The sequence below is a fragment of the Schistocerca cancellata genome, chromosome 3 (genome assembly GCF_023864275.1).
Source record: "Schistocerca cancellata isolate TAMUIC-IGC-003103 chromosome 3, iqSchCanc2.1, whole genome shotgun sequence".
Lineage (NCBI taxonomy): Eukaryota > Metazoa > Arthropoda > Insecta > Orthoptera > Acrididae > Schistocerca > Schistocerca cancellata.
Window position 1 is genome coordinate 679771134 of NC_064628.1, and position 18084 is coordinate 679789217.

Here is an 18084-nt window from a genome sequence, read left to right on the forward strand (position 1 = left end):
TCTTCTTGTTGTAGCAATGTTAATGGCCAGTAGTGTATTAGAACTGACGTCGGAGACGGATGCTATCGAAATGATTGGCCAACATCGAAATCAAATTCATACTTGGAAGAGATATTTACGTAATCATCATTTCTACCTAACAACATCAACTGTAAGGTTCATAAGAGGGGTGTGCAACGGGCGTTCAATAAGCAAAGCAACCCTTTTTTTACTCCGCCAATTTTGGTTGAAAACATGCATAATTTGTCATGCGACATCGTGGAACATTACCGTTTTATGAAGGTCCTATAGGTAACAGTGTTATATACTGACCTTCCGACCCAGCAGTATTAGTGGCAGAACAACTGAGATAAAATTTGGAATACATTTCACATAAATTTTCTCAGCATGTTATAGTCTTAGGTGGAGATTTCAATTTACCAGATATAGACTGGGACACACAGATGTTTAGGACGGGTGGTAGGGACAGAGCATCGAGTGACATTATATTGAGTGCACTATCCGAAAATTACCTCGAGCAATTAAACAGAGAACCGACTCGTGGAGATAACATCTTGGACCTACTGATAACAAACAGACCCGAACTTTTCGACTCTGTATGTGCAGAACAGGGAATCAGTGATCATAAGGCCGTTGCTGCATCCCTGAATATGGAGGTTAATAGGAATATAAAAAAGGGAGGAAGGTTTATCTGTTTAGCAAGAGTAATAGAAGGCAGATTTAAGACTACCTAACAGATCAAAACGAAAATTTCTGTTCCGACACTGACAATGTTGAGTGTTTATGGAAAAAGTTCAAGGCAATCGTAAAATGCGTTTTAGACAGGTATGTGCCGAGTAAAACTGTGAGGGACGGGAAAAACCCACCGTGGTACAACAACAAAGTTAGGAAACTACTGCGAAAGCAAAGAGAGCTTCACTCCAAGTTTAAAAGCAGGCAAAACCTCTCAGACAAACAGAAGCTAAACGATGTCAAAGTCAGCGTAAGGAGGGCATTGCGTGAAGCGTTCAGTGAATTCGAAAGTAAAATTCTATGTACCGACTTGACAGAAAATCCTAGGAAGTTCTGGTCTTACGTTAAATCAATAAGTGGCTCGAAACAGCATATCCAGACACTCCGGGATGATGAAGGCATTGAAACAGAGGATGACACGCGTAAAGCTGAAATACTAAACACCTTTTTCCAAAGCTGTTGCACAGAGGAAGACCGCACAGCAGTTCCTTTTCTAAATCCTCGCACAAACGCAAAAATGGCTGACATGGAAATAAGTGTCCAAGGAATAGAAAAGCAACTGGAATCACTCAACAGAGGAAAGTCCACTGGACCTGACGGGATACCAATTCGATTCTACACAGAGTACGCGAAAGAACTTGCCCCCCTTCTAACAGCCGTGTACCGCAAGTCTCTAGAGGAACGGAAGGTTCCAAATGATTGGAAAAGAGCACAGGTAGTACCAGTCTTCAAGAAGGGTCGTCGAGCAGATGCGCAAAACTATAGACCTGTATCTCTGACGTCGATCTGTTGTAGAATTTTAGAACATGTTTTTTGCTCGAGTATCATGTCGTTTTTTGAAACCCAGAATCTGCTATGTAGGAATCAACATGGATTCCGGAAACAGCGATCGTGTGAGACCCAACTCGCTTTATTTGTTCATGAGACCCAGAAAATATTAGATACAGGCTCCCAGGTAGATGCTATTTTCCTTGACTTCCGGAAGGCGTTCGATACAGTTCCGCGCTGTCGCCTGATAAACAAAGTAAGAGCCTACGGAATATCAGACCAGCTGTGTGGCTGGATTGAAGAGTTTTTAGCAAACAGAACACAGCATGTTGTTATCAATGGAGAGACGTCTACAGACGTTAAAGTAACCTCTGGCGTGCCACAGGGGAGTATTATGGGACCATTGCTTTTCACAATATATATAAATGACCTAGTAGATAGTGTCGGAAGTTCCATGCGGCTTTTCGCGGATGATGCTGTAGTATACAGAGAAGTTGCAGCATTAGAAAATTGTAGCGAAATGCAGGAAGATCTGCAGCGGAGAGGCACTTGGTGCAGGGAGTGGCAACTGACCCTTAACATAGACAAATGTAATGTATTGCGAATACATAGAAAGAAGGATCCTTTATTGTATCATATCGTGGTACTCAAGGGCTCCATGGGTATTCTCCAAGATCGTATTACTGCCAAGGAATGTGTGACCTTTTTTGCTGGCCAGGTCTATCCCATGGTGTAATGTTTCTTCCCCAATGGTGACGCGGTGTTGCAAGACGATAGGGACCCTGTTCACACAACTCGCACAGTCAACAACTGGTTTCGAGAGCACGAGGGCGAATTGTCGAATCCCTCCTGGCTACCACAGTCACCATATCTCAATAACATTGAGCCTTTGTGGTCTGCTTTGGAGAGAAGGGTCTGTGATAGCTCTCTACCTCCATCATCGTTACCTTGCCATTATTTTTGCAGGAAGAATGCTATAAGATTCCCATGACACACATTCAGGACCTGTCTTCAGTTATCCAGTTCTACTGAAGCTGTACGTGGTGCATCAGTATTTATCCATTATGAGATGATTGGAATCTGTTTTGAATACCAACGAGTTTCGTACACTGTATTAGGCACTGTAATATGTTGCATGTTTGGTGTTTCCATATTTTTGACCATTCCCTGCATGTCAATACTCTGCAAGCCACATAAAGGTGCTTCGAGAAGGGTACTTAGTGTACCACTGCCACTTCCTCCTCATTCCTGTTGAGTCGTGGATGATGCCGAGGAAGCCGACGCATGACCCAAATTAGGGCATTGCATCGCTGCCCCGTAGGGCCTCGGCTACGGAGGGGCACTCATCATCTCGCTTGCGGGCAGAAGTAGCTTGGATAGGCTACTCGCCAGGTGGCTAGCCATATTCTCGCCATCTGCTCATGCTCCAGCCACTTGACCATTCCTGTCCACAGTCACCAGCAGTATTGCCAAATCAGCTTTTTAGAGCTACCTCTGGCTTCTTTTTACCTTTTCGCTGACAAATGAGTGACATAGCTGGGGTCCGGAAGTATGGCCTTTTTCACAATCACTTGGCCTTTTCTTGCTTTCTTTATAGGAAAGCATTAAAATGCACGTCGCTACTAAGATTTCAAAACACACTTTAATTTCCAAGGAAAATTCAGTATTAGACTGAAAAATCACAACAAAGCAAATTAAAACTACATTGCTGTATGTTGTGGGCTCGTCAGAATACACAAACACAAGAACAAAACAAAACAAAAAAACTGCGAAATATAAACAGTTGATAGTGTTACTGGAGACACTATTGCAGCATAGTTGACAGCAGAAGAGTATCACAACTTCACACTAATGAAGGTGTTCCAAGCAACGCTAACTTTGATTTATGCGAGTTGACTCAGAAGTCATACGCTTCACTGTTGCTGTCAACGATATGCTAGCGACTGAACTGAGGAGAGAAACAGCGAACTCCTATTCAGGCAGTAGTATGCTAAGGTGTCAACCTCACTGCAATGCACTGATGATTTGAATGAAGCAGACTAAATATTCTTTTCATGGGTACAAATTAATGTTTAAATTAACACGTATAGTGATGCGTATCATCCGTTTTGAACTTTTAAAATGCAGGTTCTATTGTTTCCGTACCATCAAGGATATAAAGTTCAAATAATTTTATATATTCACAGTTAATTGTTTGTATTGCTATAATGTCCAGCAGATTCCAAATTAATAAAATAAATAATAATTCATGCTAGTCCGTTACACATTATAATTATCGTAAAAATAAGACTACGGGTATTTTATTTCAGATTTTTCTGGCTTGTTTATGTAGACACATTTAGCTTATTTCGCTTTGGAGAGTTTGCAACACTGGGCACTCGGCCGCTATAAAAACTATGATCGTGTACGCATGGCCCGTCTACAAGACTTTTGCGCATCAGCTGTTTGTCCACCTCTACCGACAAGTGCCAGTGTATACCAGGCTATCCGCCAGTGGACACGTGACCTGGAGTGGCATAAACTAGATTCTCTCTAATTTTGCCTTCTTGATCCATCAGTAAAAAATTCGTAGGATGGGGCAAACAAAACCTAGGCTCAGTAAACGACGTCATAAAGCATAACATTACTCTTGTAGCATCTGCCACTGTAGTTGGGTGAGCATCTCTGTGTCACTTTCGTGCCCTCCAACCGAACCTGTGTCGTAACAGGCTGCACTCCAAGAATCTTTCATATTTTAACTGTCAATCCTCTCTGGTATGGGTCCCAAAGTCACAAGCGATACTAAAGTACCAGTCCAACGCAGTTTTTGTAAGCTATTATAACTACTTCTTCCAAATACGAAGGCCACGTTCAGAGATTATTTGTAGTATCTGTCACTTAAATTTTGAAGATTCAACGGTTGATTAAGAACAGAAAGACTGTGATACAACTAGATTTGCTATATTGATTAATGCTTTTTCGTCACACAGTTTCGTATCGTGTGCCAGTAAACAACTGGTTAATAGCAAAGCAACTTTCCTACGAATATTTATACTGGATACGCTACAGATAGTGATTCAGAGATTAAAACAAGAGCATACAAGGCCAAGAGTCCGCGAAAGAGTTCGAGTAGAAGTGCCGCTAGCACACAGCACACCAGCATTTTCCTACATTTTTGATAAAAATGCATGTACTCTCCTGTGCAGTAATATTATTATAGAGATCAAGCTATGCATACCTTTGTTGTTGTCGTTGTTGTGGTCTTCAGTCCAGAGACTGTTTTGATGCAGCTCTCATGCTCCTGTATCCTCTGCAATGTTCTTCATCTCCCAGTACCTATTGCAACCTACATCCTTCTGAATCTGTTTCGTGTATTCATCTCTTGATCTCCCTCTACAATTTTTACCCTCCACGCTGCCCTCCAATACTAAATTCGTGATCCCTTAATGCCTCAGAATATGCCCTATCAACCGATCCCTTCTTCTAGTCAAGTTGTGCCACAACTATCTCTTCTCTCCAGTTCTATTCAATACCTACTCATTAGTTATATGATCTACCCATCTACTCTTCAGCATTCTTCTGTAGCACCACATTTCGAACACTTCTATTCTCTTCTTGTCCAAACTATTTATCGTCCACGTTTCACTTCCATACATGGCTACACTCCATACAAATACTTTCAGAAATGACTTCCTGACACTTAAAGCTATACTCGATGTTAACAAATTTCTCTTCTTCAGAAACGCTTTCCTTGCCATTGCCAGTCTACATTTTATATCCTCTCTACTTCGACCATCATCAGTTATTTGCTCCCTAAATAGCAACACTTCTTTACTATTTTAAGTGTCTCATTTCCTAATCTAATTCCCCCAGCATCACCCTACTTAATTCGACTACATTCCATTATCCTCGTTTTGCTTTTGTTGATGTTCACCTTATATTCTCCTTTCAAGACACTGTCCATTCCGTTCAACTGCTCTTCCAGGTCCTTTGCTGTCTCTGACAGAACTACAATGTCATCGGTGAACCTCAAAGTTTTTATTTCTTCTCCATGGATTTTAATTCCTACTCCGAATTTTTCTCTTGTTTCCTTCACTGCTTGCTCAATATACCGATTGAATAACATAGGGGAGAGGCTACAACCCTGTGTCACTCCCTTCCCAACCACTGCTTCCCTTTCATGCCCCTTGACTCTGATAACTGCCGTCTGGTTTCCGTACAAATTGTAAATAGCCTTTCGCTCCCTGTATTTTACCCCTGCCACCTTCAGAATTTGAAAGAAAGTATTGCAGTCAATATTGTCAAAAGCTTTGTCTAAGTCTACAAGTGCTAGAAATGTAGGTTTTCCTTTATTTAATCTATCTTCTAAGATAAGTCGTAGGGTCAGTATTGCCTCACGTGTTCCAACAATCCAAACTGATCTTCCCCGAGTTCGGCTTCTACCAGTTCTTCCATTCGTCTGTAAAGAATTCGCGTTAGCATTTTGCAGCTGTGACTTATTAAACTGATAGTTCGGTAATTTTCACATCTGTCAACACCTGCTTTCTTTGGGATTGGAATTATTATATTCTTCTTGAAGTCTGAGGGTATTTCGCCTGTCTCATACATCTTGCTCACCAGATGGTAGAGTTTTGTCAGGACTGGCTCTCCCAAGGCTATCAGTAGTTCTAATGGAATGTTGTCTACTCCCGGGACCTTGTTTCGACTTACGTCTTTCAGTGCTCTGTCGAAGTCTTCACGCAGTATCGTATCTCTCATTTCATCTTCATCTACATCCCCTTCCATTTCCATAATATTTACCTCAAGTACATCGCCCTTGTATTGACCCTTTATATACACCTTCCACCTTTCTGCTTTCCCTTCTTTGCTTAGAACTGGGTTTCCATCTGAGCTCTTGATGTTCATACAAGTGGTTCTCTTATCTCCAAAGGTCTCTTTAATTTTCCTGTAGGCAATATCTATCTTACCCCTAGTGAAATAAGCCTCTACATCCTTACATTTGTCCTCTAGCCATCGCTGCTTAGCCATTTTGCACTTACTTTCATTTTTGAGACTTTTGTATTCCTTTTCGCCTGCTTCATTTTATAATGCTTCATTTTATAATGTAATATAATATATAATGCATGTATATAATACATAATGTATATCTTACATGTTCGCAAAGTACTAAATTTATTTTTAATAGTTCGTCGGTATAAAGATACTTTAAAAATTATATGGAACGACGATCTACAAGTAATGCAACACATTTTTTTTACCAGTTTCGGTTGAAAAAACACAGAATTTGTTGTGAAACATCGTCGATATTTCCGTTTCAGCACCATAGTCCTATGGAATTTCTATAGGTCGCGGCGCTACACGTAGCCTTCAAAATGGCCTCTGTAACGGAGGTGCGTTCCGAGCAGAGAGCTACCATTGAGTTTCTTTTGGCGGAAAACCTAAGCATAGCTGGTATTCATAGGTGCCTGCAGAACGTCTATAGGGACCTGGCTGTGAAAAAAAGCACTGTGAGTCGTTGGGCGAGGCATCTGTCATTGTCGCAACAAGGTCGCCCAAACGTGTCCGTTGCCATGCGTGCCGACCAGCCGCCCACAGCTGTGACTTTTGAAATACTGGAACGTGCGGACACTCTCATTTGAGAATCTCAACCCAACACCACGCTGCACAACTGGACAACTGGACGTCGTTGTTGGAAGTGCTGTGGTAATCAAAGGTGTTTGCCAGTTGGCTTCCTCGCCGCCTAACAAAAGACCGTAAAAGAACATTAAGGACCATCTGTGATGAGTTCCATGGGTTTGGCGCAATGAAGGGTTCATTTCGCGGGAAGTATTACGTGAATGATGGGGACGTAATTCATGCAGCAGGATGTTGGCTCCGACATCGCCAAGTAGAGTGATACCACGCGGCCTTCTCAGTACGGTGGCATAAGGCCATTGCATTGAACCGAGATTATTTTTGACAAATAGGGTTTTGTAGCCAAAAGAGTAGGTAATAATATTGTGTATTTTAATCCGAATAAAACAAGCTTGCTTTCAGAAAAAAAATTATGTTGCCTTACTTATTGAACACCCCCTTGTACATATTAGACAACGTCCTTCGTGGATGGACTACAGTTCCTGAAGAGTCTTCCAATGTACGTGTCTGGCAACTGCGTTTCCCGCGGTTAGTTTTATGTGTCACCGCACGGGATTAGCGGAGCGGTCTGAGGCGCTGCAGTCATGGACTGTGCGGCTGATACCGGCGGAGGTTCGAGTCCTCCCTCGGGCATGGGTGTGTGTGTTTGTCCTTAGGATAATTTAGGTTAAGTAGTGTGTAAGCTTAGGGACTGACGACCTTAGCAGTTAGGTCCCATAATATTTCACACACATATGAACATAGATTATGTAGTCGTTCAGCTTGAAACTGCTCCATACGCGTACTCTCAGATATTTAAAGAATGCGACTGTTTCCAATTATCTATAGGCTATTATTTAACAACGCAATAACAGTTCTTTCTGCTTGTTTATGCAAAATATGTTAGATTTGTTTATGTTATACCTCAGGAGATCTTGCTTCATTCCGTTCAAGCGCTGCGACTTCTCTACATATGACAGCGTCATCAGCCAGTAGCCTCTTGGAGCTTTCAACGCCATCCACTACATCATTTAATATTGTAAAAAGTATGGTCCTATAAAACATCCTTGGGATACGCCCGAAATTATTTTTATGTCGTTTTGGAAAGAAAGGCGCACGTTTTTCCCGTTTTCAACAAGGGTCGTCTAACAATACTTCTTATAACTACATGTCTATGTCGCTGACGTCAGTCTTACCTGCAATTAGGGAACACTTTGGGTGCATGCAGTATGACCTTCTTGAAATTAATTCTCGAGGGAAAACCAATAAACGAAAGAAAGCTTTCTATATTGATAGATGCTGACACTGACGAAAGCCAGAACTCACGTTACAAATGGTTCAAATGGCTCTGAGCACTATGGGACTTAACATCTGAGGTCATCAGTCCCCTATACTTAGAACTACTTAAACGTGACTAACCTAAGGACATCACACACATCCATGCCCGAGGCAGGATTCGAGCCTGCGACCGGAGCAGCGTTGCGGTTCCGGACTGAAGGGCCTAGAACCGCTCGGCCACAGCAGCCGGCACTCACGTTACAGATCATTTCTAGACCTGAGCACTGCAACTTCTGCATTACGCATAATAATAGACTTTGAAGATAAAAATGTCCTAAACCTTCGTTATTTTTCCTATTTTCATTCCATAATGTCTTACGGCATCACATTCTCGGGCAACTCTTTGTTTAGGACAGAAGTGTTTCTTGCACAGAAGCATGCAACAAGACTAAATAATATGAGGTTACCATATTAGAACTTCCTGTGTACAGTTTCCCACTACGTTTATTCACTTATAAGCTTCGTTGTCAACAATCAATCGTAGTTCGAAAACAACAGTAACACCCTTTGAAATAATTGCGAGCGGTGAATGACTGAACACTGTTCATCACTAGCGATACTGTGGTGCGGAACGCAGGTAGGTGTGTCTTCATAAAGAGCATTGACCACTTACAAAGTAGTGCCAATTATATTATATTTGACGAAAATGACTTAGAACCCAAGCTGAAGTCATACCTTCATAACAATACCTACTCCACAGAAGAATTCTTGAATATATAATAATGTAATGTACACTGAAGCGCCAAATAAACTGGTACAGGCATGTGTATTCAAATACAGAGATACGTAAACAGGCAAAATACGGCGATGTGATCGGCAACGCCTATATAAGACAAGTTTCTGATGCAGTTCTTAGATCGGTTACTGCTGCTACAATGGCAGGTTATCAATATTTAAGTGAGTTTGAACGTAATGTTATACTCGGCGCACGAGCAATGGGACACAGCATCTCCGAGGTGGCGATGAAGTGGCGATTCTTCCATACGACCATTTCACGAGTGTAGCTTGAATGTCAGGAATCCGGTAAAATATCATATCTCTGACATCGCTGCGGCCGGGAAAAGATCCTGTTAGAAGGGGACCAACGACGACGGAAGAGAATCGTTCACCGTGACGGAAGTGCAACCATTCCGCAAATTGCTGCGTATTTCAATGCTGGGCCATCAACAAGTGTCAGCGTGCGAACCATTCAACGAACCATCATCGATATAGGCTTTCGGAGCTGAAGGCCTACTCGTGTACCCTTGTTGACTGCACAACACAAAGCTTTACGCCTCGCCTGGACCCGTCAGTACCGACATTGGACTGTTGATGACTGGAAACATATTGCCTGATCGGAAGAGTCTCGTTTCAAAGTCTGTCGAACGGATGGACGCGTACAGGTATGGAGACAATCTCGTGAATCCACGGTACCTGCATTTCAGCAGGGGAATATTCAAACTGGTGGAGGTTCTGTAACGGTGTGGGGCGTGTGCAGTTGGAGTGATATGGGTGGGGCGTGTGCAGTTGGAGTGATATGGGACCCTTGATACGTCTAGACACGACTCTGACTGGCGACACGTACGTAAGTAACCTGACTGATTCATGTCCATTATGCATTCCGACGTACTTGGGCAATTAGAGCTGGACAATGCGACACCCCACATGTCGAGAACTGCTATAGAGTGGCTCCAAGAACACTATTCTGTATTTAAATACTTCCTCTGGCCATCGAACTGCCCAGACATGAACATTATTTAGCATATCTGGGATTCCTTGCAAAGTGATGTTCAGAAGAGACCTCAAACCCTCCCGTACCCTTGCGGATTGTGGACAGCCCTGCAGGATTCATTGTGTCAAATCCCTCCAGCACTACTTCAGACATTAGTCGTGTCCATGCCACGTCGTGTTGTGGCACTTCTGCGTTCTCGCGGGGGGGGGGGGGGGGGGGCTACACAATATTAGGCAGGTGTACCAGTTTCCTTTGCTTTTCAACGTATGTACTGGGAGACAACAGAGCTCATGAGAAGGTGGCGGTTGGAGCTGTCGGACCGGCGGGCGACATACCAAGCTCTGCTATGTGCAGAATATGCGGGGCACAAAACAGGCGGTTTGTTGTAAGGACAGTAGGTAGTCTGGACTATAGTGAGTAGGTTTCATCGGGCGAGTGCCCGTTGCTGTCCCATGCGCTGTGTGACAGTGCCGTCACAGAGTAGACTCAGAATTCGGAAATCATTATACGACTGCTACATAACTAAAATCCATATTAATGAAAACATATATTAGAAATTGGCACCACGTGAAAGAGAGAAATGAGGCTGGGAAAAACGTCAAAGCATCCACTCTGTAGATATAATAGTACACTGTTTGTACTAATGGATGAAAAGTCATAGCGTAAAATAGAAGTAATATCTGGCGTTCCCCAAGTAGTGTTGTAGGCCCTCTGCTTTTCCTGATCTACATAAACAGTTTAGGAGACAACCCGAGGAAACCTCTCTGATTGCTTCCGGATGATACGTCATTTACCGACTAGTAAAGTCATCGGATGATCAAAACGAACTGCAAAACTATTTAGGCCAGAGATCCGTATGCAGCGCAGAGTTGCAATTGACTCTCAATAATGAAAAGTGTGAAATCATTCACATGCGTACTATACAGAAACCCCTAAATTTCGGGGATATTTATGCCAGATATCCTTATGCTGCGCAAAGTGGCAATTGACTCTCAATAATGAAAAGTGTGAAGTCATTCACATGAGTACTATAAGGAATCCCCTAAATTTCGGTTACAGAATAAAACGCACAAATATAAACGCTGCAAATTCAACTAAATACTTAGGGATTGTACCTACGAGTAACGTAATTGTACGATCACATGGATAATTTTGTGGGGAAAGCAAACCAAAGATTGCGATTTATTGGTAAAACACTTATAAAGTGCAACAGGCCTACTAAAGAGACTTCTTACACTATGCTTGTCCGCCCTCTTCTGAACTATTGCTGTGCTGTGTGAGACCCGCATGAGGTAGGATTGACGGCGGACATCGAAAAAGTCCAAGAAGGGTAAGTCTTTTTTTATTATCACGAAACAGAGGAGAAAGTGCCAGAGATAAGTTATGCGAGTTGGCGTGGCAGTCATTAAAACGAAGGCATTTTTCCTTGCGGCAGTATCTAGTCATGAAACTCCGGTCACCAACTTCTTCCTCAGAGTGTGAAAATTTTTTGTTGGCGCCTACCTACAAAGGAGGAATGATCATCAAAATGAAATAAGAGAAATCGTAGTTCTCACGGAAAGGTATGAGTGTTCGATTTTTCCGCGCCGTGTTAGAGAGTGGAACAAAAGAGAAACAGACTGAAGGTGGCTCGATGTAATCTCTGCCAGGAACTCAGTTACGAACTGCAGAGTAATCATGTAGATGTAGATGTAGTTTAAATGTTGACTTTGAATTACTCATTACTTTAAAAATTAGTAAATTCGTAACACTTTAAACGAACTTAACGAACCAAGCGTCAACTGATGGCGCTTGAACAGCCCTTTTAGAAAATAGCTTCGGAATTTCTATTACAGCAGTACAGTCGGAGTTATAATCTGGAACATTGATTCTGAGAGTTAAAAAGGATTTTTGTATAAAATAGACTGCAAAACAATAATTGTAGCGACAATATTCTCGTTAGCTTTAATAAGGATAACAGCAAATAATGCTAGCTAATATTCATAGTTCATTGAATAAGATGGAAAAACCCAAAATCTATGGTCTCAGCAATAACCTAACGTCATCACCGAAAATCTTTTGCAATTCTCGACCCAGTTCATGTACAATACTTACGCTAGCGGTAATGTTTGTGTAGTTTCATTCGTTCCAAGTTTTATGTGCAACCAAAGGTAGATTTCCTGAAGGCAATGAAAGTGGTATTTTTTACAGCGCGAAGGAATCAGTGGAAAAGCGCGAATCATGTAGAGTGTTCATACCTATTGTTTTTGTAGCATTATGTAAATACGTGTAGTATTGTGGGTTTTGCCGGGCGAGCGGTGTGTCAGTCACAACTATAGTGTTCAAAATTTTTCTGGCGACAAATCCAGAAGCTTGTAGACTTGTCATTTATCAACAATGAGAATCCATCGAATAGATCAAGAGAATATCTTCTTTTGTAGCTGCATTATTTCGATAGGATCATCCACAAAAGCTTCTAATTGAGTTCTGCCGATACGTAACATCTCTAATCGTCGTACTGTGTCTGACTGGCAAGTTACTTAATACGAATGCAAATCTATAATTTGAAGCTTAAAGCCGGCCGGAGTGGTCGAGCGATTCTAGGCGCTACAGTCTGAAACCGCGAGACCGCTACGGTCGCAGGTTCGAATCCTGCCTCGGGCATGGATGTGTGTGATGTCCTTAGGTTAGTTAGGTTTAAGTAGTTCTAAGTTCTAGGGGACTGATGACCTCAAAAGTTGAGTCCCATAGGCCTCAGAGCCATTTGAACAATTTTTTTTTAAGTTTAAATTTCTCCCGACGTACAAAATGTTTAAATAACTTATGGGACTGCAGTATGGTGACGATTTCAACAACTGCTAACATTTAGAATGGTGCAAACCCTGTCATTTTCAAGGCAGAAATTCAAGCAGGGAGCACTATGCCTGGAAAGTGGAAACATCGGTACGCAGACCATATGCCGGAAAATAACAAAGCACAATCAAATGTCAGCAACGTCAAGAGTTATCGATACTCATCGATAGCTGAATTTTGTTTCGAAGGAATTATTTCAGCTTCATTTAATGACTGATTCGAAAATTTCGGCATTACCCAGGGATCGGCTGGACAGTGTTTTCTGGTCGCAGTCTGACAAGGAATTTCGTTCTGCAACTGCCCAGCTTTCGACGAAGTTTGAACGTTTCCGTGGCTTGAAGTCTAATTTTACGTCTCAACGCTCTGTGATCAGTCTCGGGGAGAAAGCTTTGCACGAAGAATTGTTTAAATTTTGAACCTACGCCAAAGTATTTACTTGTTATTTATTTTATAAGTTCTCAAGAAAAGTCTGTTTTTAAACTACAAAGTTAGGAGAGACGCATGTTAAGTGTTGACTGGACTATGTTCGCCCAAAAGTAATATACGTTAATAATAGCTCAGACGGCTGCCCTGCTTTCACTGAGGGTGGATCCAGATATTTATTGTTCTCTCACTCGCGGACATGGGCTCTGTGACAGTTGTATTAAGCAAGCATAACTACGTTCAAAAGATTCAGTGTTTACTACCTGATTCAACGTATCGTAACATCGGTGTTGACCCAGCGAAAAGTGTTGAGAGAAAGGATAACACACTCCCGAAGAAGAGTTTCTTATCGCAAGATATTACATCAAGTGTTTTATTTCTTGTTGTTCTGTGGCGTCTAGATTAAATGGCCTTCCGAAGATTCACAAAGAAAGAGGTCATATTTTATCTACTGTAACATTAGTACTCTGACATACCGTACACCAAACATGTCGCTATTCCGTTGAGCTCATTAGGACTCGGAGGATTTCTTACGTCGACAAGGGGGGTTGCGTTTGAATGAGTCTGATCTCAGCCACTCGCTTTTCTTTGATTCATTAAGGTTGATTGACGTTTGGTTTGGTGTTCAATTAACGAATCTACTTCACATGTGCTGACTACCACATGCTTTTTCTTCAGTGACCAGTTCTGTGAGCAGGCAAATGGAGATGCGATAGGGGGTCAGATGTCATCTGTTATAGGCAGCCTGTTTGTGGAAGATTTCGAGGAAAGTTCCCTGAAGTCGGCTACTTTGAAACCTGAGTGGTTTTTTTTCTTCTCAAATATGTATTAGGAACTTTTATTGTGTGGCCTGATAGGACATCTGAATTGAATCCATCCGAATATTCACTTCACGATGGAGGTGGAGAAGAATGGCTGCGTCCCCTTCTTTGGTGTATTACGATGTTGCACTTGTAAATGGACGTACTGCTGCCAGCAAAAAGCCAGTGAAAAGAGACTACTGACCTGAACGCAGCCGAGTATGATGGAGCAAGTGTTGGCGTCGAGGGCGATGCCGGCGCTGGCGAAGATGCTGACGGAGAAGAAGATGATGACGTTGACGCCGGACAGCTGCTCGCAGATCATGAGCCCCACCCCTGTGGCCAGGCCCTTCACCGCAGCGCGGGACCTCACCAGGGACAACACGCCGTCCTTCCGCTGCTTCGCCGACGTTATCACCTGCCAAAGATCCAAGCAGCACCTCGTAACTAGAAGCGACCGTAGAATAACTAAGCGCACCAGACGAAAAAGAATTAGTCACCCATAGAGGAATCTTTACAATTATCTTTTAATATGGTGTAATTCCAAACCTTGGATTTGATAACCGCCTGGATTCGACTAGGAAATGAGTCCACAAGGTGGTGCAGATACGTCACGTCCAGGTTAAATCACTCGCTGAGGATTTGATCGCGCAATTCCACCAAATTGCGGGGACGCGGGTGTCCGCCTTTTTCCACTGTTCCATGTTCCTCTGAGTTCCTAAGGGTTCAAGTCAGGAGACTTTGCAGGCCAGTCGAGATGTAATAGGGTGAGCGAGTATTCAGAAAAGTTCCCGATAATCTTTGCTGTTGTCGTCATGAAAAACAGGAATGAGCATAGTTGTAAAACTACCGTAGGCTATCATAGCTAAGGGTAGACTACAGAAGTTTTCCAAGTAGGTTTGGTCTGTTAGATCATAACCGCGTTACCTGCGAGTTAGGCGTATTGTAAACCTATTGCACCTTGCTCATTTCGATCGCTTTGTTTGCGTTTGTGATCAGTGTCTTACTAGTTTCCCCTATAAACCGGAAGCGGTGGACTGTCTCGATACCGACTGAGTATACACAAAGGGCCGTGTAATCCAGGGAACGTTTCTGCTCTAAATACTTATCCTCCAATCTGTTACGTAGCAATAAACACTATTTATTGCAAAAATGAAATCGTGAATATTTGCTTCATGTTTTATTCGAAAATTGTTGATTTGTAACGCGGAACGGTGAAATTTTGTAGCAAAAGTAAAAGAAAGTGATAATACCTTACCATTTGGCGCTGGAAAATGCAATTTCCTCAAAAATAAGGTAAAATAAAAAACGAAAAAAACATGGCTTGAATACTTCGAGCTTATATAAAACATGTTTCTGTTATTCATAAACAGCTTTCACGTTTATTAATAATAACAGGGAAGTCTTGTCTTTGATCGTGTTGAAGAATGTTCGCCGCGCGGAGTGGCCACGCGGTTTGAGGCGCCATGTCACGGATTGTGCGGCCCCTCCCGCTGGAGGTTTGAGTCCTCCCTCGGGCATGGATGTGTGTGTTGTTCTTAGCATAAGATAGTTTAAGTAGCGTGTAAGTCTATGGACCGATGACCTCTGCAGTTTGGTCTCTTAGGAATTCACACACGCATTTGAACATATTTTTTAAGAATGTTCCATTGAGTACAAAATAACATTAATTACATGCATTTTTTATGTTTGCGCATGCGAAGTCTACTTGCACGAAACTTAATTGCTTCAATCACAAGAAAGCGCGGAAGTTACGCTATCTACTAACTTTTCTTACTTACAAAATGTAATTTATATTTTGAAAGGACACATAATAGGCAATGGACTAACACTAAACGATGTACAATTCTAATTACGTCTTAAACAAACAAACAAAAAACAAAGAGAAGTCGTCGGCTCCCAGTTGCTTCTTTCTCAGGCATTCATTTATGATTGTTTCCCTACCAATGCTACCGACACTACCTGTAATCCTACACTTACATCACTTACGTAGTGTACCAAAACTATCGAGCGGTAGTTTTGGCAGAGCGCAAATTCAGGTGTGAGCAGTGGTCTCTTACGCAGTGACTAGCTCCGAATGTTGATTGTGTACAAATCCAGTAGCAATATTCTCTCGATAGCAGGTTGGGATAAACCCTCACTGACTGCCTGCAGTAATTCTCGTCGGGTGTGGCAGCGATTTTGATTCAAAAGCCGTGGAACGTCTCTCCGGACGCTCTCAGTCAGGTTCTTTTCTGACCATAATTCTGACGCCTTGTTACACCACTGCTTGTAGACACAATGAATAGTCCGCCACGAAACACCAAAGAAAGCAGCAACTTCACACACCACCTGGCCTTGGGCCCGACCAAACTAGATTCCTCCCTTTTTGCAGCTCTGTCACGTCCTTACATTTACCCATATCTACGTACAACGACCACTTCAAACATTGTCTCAGTGATCGCTATTTCCTTATGCAGTGCACGTAGAGTTGAGCACGTCACTCGATCGCTGTGCCATCTGTAAAGTCTTAACGATTCATCTGTACATGCCCGCTGAAGTGACTAATTTTTTGTCTGGTGAGCTCACTAAATACTTCTAAACAGCGGTTAACTACTCTGTTAACTTAGGATTTTTCACAATATTCGATAAATACTTTCCTATATTTAGAACGCCACACAGCGCAAAGCTCTTGCCCCGCTGTAGATCTGCTCCCTATAAAAACTGGAAATAATTGCTCATTCGCAATATCAGTTTCCTAAGTAAAGAAATAACACAACTGCTATTTCATCTACAGTGAATAACACACTGCCTGACGAAAAATGTTAAGTACTCAGAAGACAAGGCAATGGAACTGTAGCTAAACACCATCGGCAGATAGGTGAGTCACTAAAATTCCTATTCCACCGATCTTGGTGGCGCAGTGGTTAGCACACTGATCGGGAGGACAATGGTTCAGACCTGCATCAGGCCATCATGACTTAGGTTTTCCGTGATTTCCCTAAATCGCTTCAGGCAATTGCCGGAATGCTTTCTTTGAAAGGGCACGGCCGACTTCCTTCCCCATCCTTCCCTATCCCGACGGAACCGACGACCTCGCTGTTTGGTCCCTTCCCCCAAACCAACCAACCAACCAACCAATTCTCTGTGGCAGATAGAACGACCAGCAGAGTGCACTGGTGTTGTTTGTGTTATCACGAGTTACAGTGGCGTTGGCAGCGTCACATGTTGAGCAATCACTACAAAGAACACGGAGATGCCGCGTACTCGTCTGAGACAACCTTATCAGCATCTGAAAGTACGAAAAGGGCCTGACTGTGGATCTCAATTTGGGTGGCTGATCGAATCGTGCCTCATCCAGATTTGTGGAGCACTAGGACGTCACAGTGGCCCGAACTGGACTGCACGGGAACGTCAGGGCCGGCATATTCGTCGTCACCACAAGGGAGGTTCGCCGTATTGTGCTCCAAGCACGTCGTAGCCCCTTCTAATCTACGCCTGTCGTCGGAGAACAAGTAATGAACTGCCAGCAACATTCTGTGTCATCACGTACCACTGGTTGGAGAGTTGCAACAGCCGTACTGTGAAATTACCGTCCCATGTGTAGGCTGCCGTTAGCATCACAACACAAACAACAACGTTTGGAGTGGTGCCGTCAGCGTAAAGTATGCACTGCTGATGAACGTCATCGCATTCCGTTCCGCGATGAATATTAGCTCTGCACTGAGAGGCATAGCGGTGTTTCTCCTGCTGTCATGTGGTGTTACTTGTCATCACGGTTGGTAGTGATTGAGGGAATTCTGACAGCACAACGGTACGCCACGGACATCTTGCGTTTCGCCTGTTACCTCTAATGCGCAGCGTTGTAGAGCTATTTTTCTACAGAACAATGCTCGCCTGCACATAGCC

At 42.8% G+C, this 18084-nt stretch overlaps 1 protein-coding gene across 1 annotated transcript in view; it reads right to left on the minus strand.

Moving 5' to 3' along the window:
- LOC126176503 (facilitated trehalose transporter Tret1-like) overlaps positions 1 to 18084 on the minus strand; it is a 51005-nt gene that overhangs the window by 2307 nt on the left and 30614 nt on the right. Inside the window, exon 4 of the mRNA XM_049923658.1 lies at positions 14402 to 14614. Coding sequence (XP_049779615.1) covers positions 14402 to 14614 — 213 coding nt within the window. The remainder of the gene's footprint in view (positions 1 to 14401; positions 14615 to 18084) is intronic.